The following is a 6,523-nucleotide window of genomic DNA, read 5'->3' on the forward strand; positions in this document are numbered from 1 at the left end:
GATCTTCTTTCAACACCTAGGCTGTGATCAAGCAAACCTTTCAGATTCGGAATCAAAAGGTTAGTTTTTCTCCCATGAGAAGTTCTTCATCGAAAGATTGGTTTGGGGTGTTCAAAAGAAATTTTGAACGCTAATTCCGCTGCGTAAACCCGCGGACCAGATCCTAGCACGGTTTTGAATCGGAGGTCTAGGATCCCGTGTGACCCAGCAGTGGTATCAGAGCTCGGTTCTTCGTTTCGATAAAGAACGATCACTCTTGAGCAAGTTTGAAAATTGTTCAAACTTGGTTTTTCCTTGGTTTTGATCTAAGATAAATCTGTTATATAATTGAATCTATAGTAGATTTTGGTCCGAAGATTTCGAGCTCAAATTGGGGTCGACCCATATTTTTTCAAACCTAATAAACCAAGTCTGAAATCCGATCCTATAAAATTCGGGGTGGACCAGCCCGTTTAATATATATAAAAATGTATTAGATTTATATTCGTTTTTCAATTTTTTTTTAAAAAAAAATAAATACAAATTTTGGACCGGTCCGAAATCCGTCGGATTTAACCCGATAAAACCCGAGCCTGATAATTTAGACCCTATCCGAAAGTCCGAAACTTTTCAGACCTATATTTTTTATGACCAAAGTCTGATATGTTTTCGGTCCGAATCCAAACCCAAATTGACACCGTATGTATATAAACTATAGTGTGTGTGGAACCGATATATTTCTTAAAACATTTTATTTTCAGGATATCTTATACCAAAAGGATGGAAAGTTCTGCCTCTCTTCAGAAACATTCATCACAACTCCAAAAATTTCCCCGATCCAGAAAAATTCGACCCATCAAGATTCGAGGCAAGCAATATACATATACATATACATATATATATATATATATATATATATATATCTTTTTCATGATAATATTTTCCCGGTTTTTCTGAGATTCGATTAAAATTGTAAAACAGACGACACCGAGGGCCAACACGTTTATGCCATTTGGCAACGGCTCTCATTCATGCCCGGGAAACGAGCTAGCCAAGCTTGAAATATTGGTCCTCTTGCACCATCTCACCACCAAATACAGGTTCGGAATCCAAACCCACAAAACCCTTTTGTCTATGAACGGCGACAGTTTCTGGTTCTCCTAGTATTTGTAAATAAAAAAAAGGAAAAATCCCAAAAAAAACACCGAACTTTACAATTTTGACAAAAAAAACACTGAACTTTATTTTTTGTCAAATAAACATTAAACTTTTTAAACGAAACTAAAAAAACACTGAACTTTTTAAATGATCCAAAAAATACATAAACTTTTCTACGATTATAAAAAAAACACTGGATCTTTGACCCGACTACATCTCTTACAGTACCGGAAATAAAGCTTTTGATTTTTAGTTGATTTTTTTTTGTAAAATAAAAATAGTTTTCCAATTTTTGTTTTAAAAAAACTAAATTTATACAATTTCGATTGTTATTTTTTTTAATATTTTTAAATTTTAAAAACTCCAACAATTCCATCAATTCAACACCTTTAATAAGATTTTTTTTTTATATTCCGAAAATTCACCGGATCTTTGACCCGACTACATCTCTTACAGTACCGGAAAAGTCCAGGTGAATGTCATTTCCCATACTTGGGTTTGAACTCAAGATAAGAACATGCTTTGTTCTCTCACCACTAAACCACCCAAGTTTGGATAACTTTTATAAGAACCGTCTTGTCTTTTTCAGGACAAGTTCAAGTAACGTGTTTCTTGTGTGTTCTTGTTCTTGTTTTTTGGTTCGAGAGCAGATGGTCCATCGTGGGCGACAACGACGGGATTCAGTACGGCCCTTTTGCACTTCCTCAGAATGGATTGCCCGTTAGATTAACACTCAAGTCATAGACCTCAAAAAAAAAAAAAAAAAAATTACAGCAAGGATGGATTGCTTCGCTCTTCAACAACATCAGCATCGTCTTAATCCCGAGTTCGTTTGGGTCCGGTGTTTCGGTCTTCACTCTGCGGAAGATCAACGATTGCTAAGTGATGTCTCGATCGAAATAACGGATCGTCGGGTGATAAAGATTGCAAACCGTTGAATGGAAGAACCCGAAAATCGGGTTTTTTTCTTCTTAGATTTAGATTAAAAAATCTCTACATCTTTTGTATTTTGTTCTCTTCTGATTCTTGTGAATGTATCAGTGTCAAGTCCGCAAGGCGAGTGTATAGATATAAATGTAGTATTGTGTCCGCTCCATTTTGCATTCATACTTTGCATCTTCTCTTTTACGGTTATCTTCTCTTTTACGGTTATGATTTTTCTAAACCCAAAAAAATGGAACCGAATCGAACGAAAAAATAACCAAACCACTAAAACCCGAATCCAAACCGAATGAAAAATAACCGAAAAAACAAAAATTTCTTTTAAAAAATAATTTTTTAACTATAAAAAAACCGAATCTGAACCGAAATTAATATAAAAACCGAATGGTTGTAATTTTTGTATTACCGAAATAAACGAATCCAAATATAACCGAACCGAAAGCCGAAAATTTTTACAATGAAACGGAACAGAACAATCCGAAGAAAGAAATACTCAAGAGAAGATACATTATTTGATCGAAACAACGTCAAAGGCTCAATAGACAAAAACCAATACTCAGAACAAAAAAAAAAAAAAAAAAATCTATCGGTTTTCAAGTACAAAAAGCTGTTTTCTTATCTGAACAACGTCCCAGGAAGATTTTAAATTACCAGAACTCTTAAGCCACCACACCGGTGTCTTGTCGGCTTTGTCACATTACCCGTGCGATCCGGTATGTGTTCCCTTGTCACTGACCCGAGGCACGATGACGACGAGGTAACTGAATCGAGACAGAAGGTTTCTGCGGCGAGAGATCCTACTAGCCGAGGAGGTCTTTGAACAGGTTCGGGTTCTGACTTGTCGGATTGACACCCATCTGTCTGACAAGAGTGTCTTTCTCCAGAGCTTCTTTCAGGTTCGGTCCCTTTGAGAATTGAGCCCTTGAGTTTCCTCCCGAGCTAGATTTCGAAACTGGGTCTGACAGTTCGGATAAGAGGGTATCGACACTGGTCACTTGACCGGTCACGGGTCCATCCGAGTATAGCCCCATGAGATCGGGCGCTTTGGTTTGAGTGTTTGCAGTTGAAGTACCGTCTTGGCCCGGCTCGATAAGCCCTTCTAACGCCTTAAACGGATCGGCCAGCGGGTCACTGCTTGTAACAGTGGCCGTTGGCTCACCCATGTCGAGCAGGTCAGGCGGTGGTTGAACAGGAGCTGGAGCTGGACTTTCCTTGGGGACCGCGGTTTTGTTACCTTTCGTAGCTTTCTGGCCACCGGAACTTGACCTTTGGCTTCTCGACGATGACCCACCGAACAAAGAGGCGGCTAGTCTCTGTTTCTCGGGATCGATCTCAGGTTTCTTTGAATCATAACTGCTGCGAGGCTTAGAACTAGTTGAATCAGCTCTGTCTGAATGTGAAGCTGAAACTGAACCATTTACTGTCTGAGTAGAGGAGTCCGGGTTAGATGATGAGGCGGAAGAGTAAGTTGGTTGACCCCATTTTCTTTGAACTCCATCTAGTCGCAGCTTGATTTCCGATGATCCTGACTGGGCCGACACCGAGGATTTTGAGATTGATGGGTGTGACTCTCTGTTATAAGAAGGTTCGGGTACTGGCACAAGCTCAGTTGACGCTGAAAGAGAAGAAACTGGTTGTGGCGCTGATGGCATTGCGGGTTTCGGGAGTTCATAGGCTTCAAACCGAAGTGCATGAGATGGAACTTCATGGTGGTCTCGGGAATGAAAATCACCGATATTGAATACTGCTGAGCGTTCGCTATCCGAAATATAGGGTTGAGCTCCGCTCTCGATAGCTTGTTGGATGTAGCCATTGAGAAACGAAAGGTCCTTATCGACCTAATTGACAATAGAAGTCGCGGTATTAGCATCTTTAGAAGCAAGAAATCTATACATGAAATGGAGCAGATCGTGAGAAAATATAACCTCGATGTCTTCACAACTAGCATCTAATGGCATAACGCACTCGACAGCACGGGCATCTAGTGTAAGCACAGCCTGCAGCTCGTATGCACGTTGCTGCAGATCTGTGGAATGTGAAGCCAGAAGCTCTTCAATCAAAGATTGACACTGCAACCAAGAAAACCAGTCACTAACAGGGAAATTCTAGAGCAGATTTCTCGATTTCAGGAACCAATTTGAAGGTACTAACCTCGGGAAGAACATCCACCTTTCTCCCGGATGCCATTTCAAATGCATAAATCTTCACAAGTGCAGAAACAGCATAACCCTTTGAAAGAGAACAGATAACCGTTTAACTTTCAGGTGATAGATATGCAGGTAGCAACTGAATTGTGATCAAGATATATTTGAAAAATACGTACATGCCGTTTTTTCTACGTGTAACATTCTTGTATATACATAGACAAGTGGGCATGCAATAGGATAAGTCAAGTTTACATTGAAGAATTCAGGTCCCGCTAACACGGGCAAACTCCGAAGCTTACAAGTACAAACAAATTGGACAGAAGACATGATACACTTGCAAATCTTTCATGGTTTTATTTAAAAGATGTGTACCTTCACAGTTTCATCACTTGAATATGACTCTGCCACATCACATAGCTTTCCAGTAATATAAGATGCTGAATACTTCCCGTCAGCTGTCCCATATTCTCCCAAGACCCAACAAATGACCTGAAGATGTGATCCAAAACTAAGACACAACACAACAGATGACAGATTCTGTGTACACATAAGAACTAATACACGATAGAAGTCGTCAGCACCTGAAGGAAAAGGGATGGAAGCTTTGGCTCGCTAATGATCCCCAAGTACGATTCCACCTGCATTGGAAAAAAAAAAACACAATCGATAAATCCAAATCACATGGATATAGTTACAGACAGTCCGTACTCAAAGGTAATGAATTTATCATCCAAAAACAGATAGCAATATCATTACATACAGCTGATAATCTAAGCTTGCTGTCTGCATCATCATCATCCTCTCCAAATCCTTCAGCGATCAAACGCATCAAATTATGTGCCACCTTGATATTCACCAAATCTCCAGCGTGCTCGAAGACTTTATTCATGGTCTGCAGTATAAGTATATTTAATGTTCTGTCAAAATCATGCAATAGAAAGGGCTCACTTAGAAAACACTGCCAAATAGAGAAGGTGCCATTTGCTACCTGGATGAACCATTGATTGCTCGGAGCGAATTGCTCAGCCAACTCAACGCAACGAGAAGCTATCTCGGTTTTGTAATGATTGTCGTTGATACTAATCATATAGTCGATCATACGGTCAACAATCACTTCCACATTAGAGGACTTGGTCATCTTGTACAGTAATTCAAAGGTCTTTCTCTTTAGCGTGTCATCTGGATCCTGTCACACAAAGCACGATGGTGAGAGAAGGGCCGTAAAGTTCAAAAATAACTAAACATTTCCATTTTGGGTAAGTGGACAACTGGTGGAACTCAAAAGACATTCTAGTCACTTCCGGATACCGACCTCTAAGCAATCTATCACAGCAAGTTGGTGCTGCTCAGCAATGTCTGGGCTTATTTTTATCAGTTTACCGAGACCATCGATGCCCATGTACTTCAGATTGTGACTGTCGCTCTGCAAATAATCAGACAACACTTCAGATGCAAGGTAACTTAGTAAGAGCTCAACTTTTTCCGGGGAATAGACAACAAATAAGACATACCTTCAAAAACCTGGAAATCACATCAGCTGCTGCTTCTAACAACTTGGGATTTGGATGTATAGAAGAAACACAGCAGATACACTCATAAAGGATAGCATTCCCAATATTGGTAGAGGAATCACACTTTCTGAACAAATCGCCTATCACAGTGTACATCATTTCACTAGCATTCCTATCACCACTTCCCAGCAATGCCAGAATCTTCAGCAACTTAATCTGAACAAAATTATGACAAAAACCCATCGAGAAAGTTTACTTATTAGCTGCCAAAGTGAGATCATTTCAAGAAAACACTGACACAGGGGATACTATGAAGCTGTAGCTGAACCTGAATGAATGGTGCAGGCATCTGATGGTAATCGTAACTCTTTGGCAACCTTTTCTCGGCAACCTGTTTGAGAATGCTGACGAAGCTGCTGACCAAATCCTTGTATGAACTAACATCCGCAGTTATGAGATCGAAAAGTGGGCAAAGCGTCGCACCCATAACCCCTGGATCGTTATCACAAAGCTTCTTCCTGAAGTTGGAGATCAAATGCGAGACCGAAAATGGCGACTTTCGATAGAATCTATGCAGAGCCATGATCGCCTTCTTCCTCACAGTTTCCTTCTGATGACCCAGAAGTTCCACCACCTGAGGCAGAACCGCCGGAATCGTCTCCTCGTTGATGAGCTTGCACACTGCATTAAGCGCCGCGCAAACGACGAGGTAGTTGTCGGATTTCAGATCTTTCTGGATCGTGTTCACGATGAGGATGATGAGGTCGTGATCCTCGTTGAGGAAGA

At 40.3% G+C, this 6,523-nt stretch overlaps 2 protein-coding genes across 2 annotated transcripts in view; one reads left to right on the forward strand and one right to left on the reverse strand.

Moving 5' to 3' along the window:
* The window catches only part of LOC104798530 (abscisic acid 8'-hydroxylase 1-like), a 14,578-nt gene extending 12,334 nt beyond the window's left edge, over positions 1 to 2,244 (forward strand). The window contains exons 5-7 of the mRNA XM_010520658.2: positions 741 to 847; positions 961 to 1,079; positions 1,788 to 2,244. Of these exons, the coding sequence (XP_010518960.1) occupies positions 741 to 847; positions 961 to 1,079; positions 1,788 to 1,881 (320 nt within the window). The 3' untranslated portion in view covers positions 1,882 to 2,244. The remainder of the gene's footprint in view (positions 1 to 740; positions 848 to 960; positions 1,080 to 1,787) is intronic.
* Positions 2,245 to 2,490: 246 nt separating this feature from the next.
* LOC104798531 (AP-4 complex subunit epsilon-like) overlaps positions 2,491 to 6,523 on the reverse strand; it is a 4,871-nt gene continuing 838 nt past the window's right edge. Inside the window, exons 2-11 of the mRNA XM_010520659.1 lie at positions 6,066 to 6,523; positions 5,738 to 5,953; positions 5,539 to 5,649; positions 5,215 to 5,412; positions 4,987 to 5,118; positions 4,808 to 4,864; positions 4,599 to 4,715; positions 4,231 to 4,308; positions 4,005 to 4,148; positions 2,491 to 3,917 (exon numbers count right to left, since the gene is read on the reverse strand). Of these exons, the coding sequence (XP_010518961.1) occupies positions 2,880 to 3,917; positions 4,005 to 4,148; positions 4,231 to 4,308; positions 4,599 to 4,715; positions 4,808 to 4,864; positions 4,987 to 5,118; positions 5,215 to 5,412; positions 5,539 to 5,649; positions 5,738 to 5,953; positions 6,066 to 6,523 (2,549 nt within the window). The 3' untranslated portion in view covers positions 2,491 to 2,879. The remainder of the gene's footprint in view (positions 3,918 to 4,004; positions 4,149 to 4,230; positions 4,309 to 4,598; positions 4,716 to 4,807; positions 4,865 to 4,986; positions 5,119 to 5,214; positions 5,413 to 5,538; positions 5,650 to 5,737; positions 5,954 to 6,065) is intronic.

The sequence above is a fragment of the Tarenaya hassleriana genome, unplaced genomic scaffold (assembly GCF_000463585.1).
Source record: "Tarenaya hassleriana unplaced genomic scaffold, ASM46358v1 Cleome54, whole genome shotgun sequence".
Taxonomy (NCBI): Eukaryota; Viridiplantae; Streptophyta; class Magnoliopsida; order Brassicales; family Cleomaceae; genus Tarenaya; species Tarenaya hassleriana.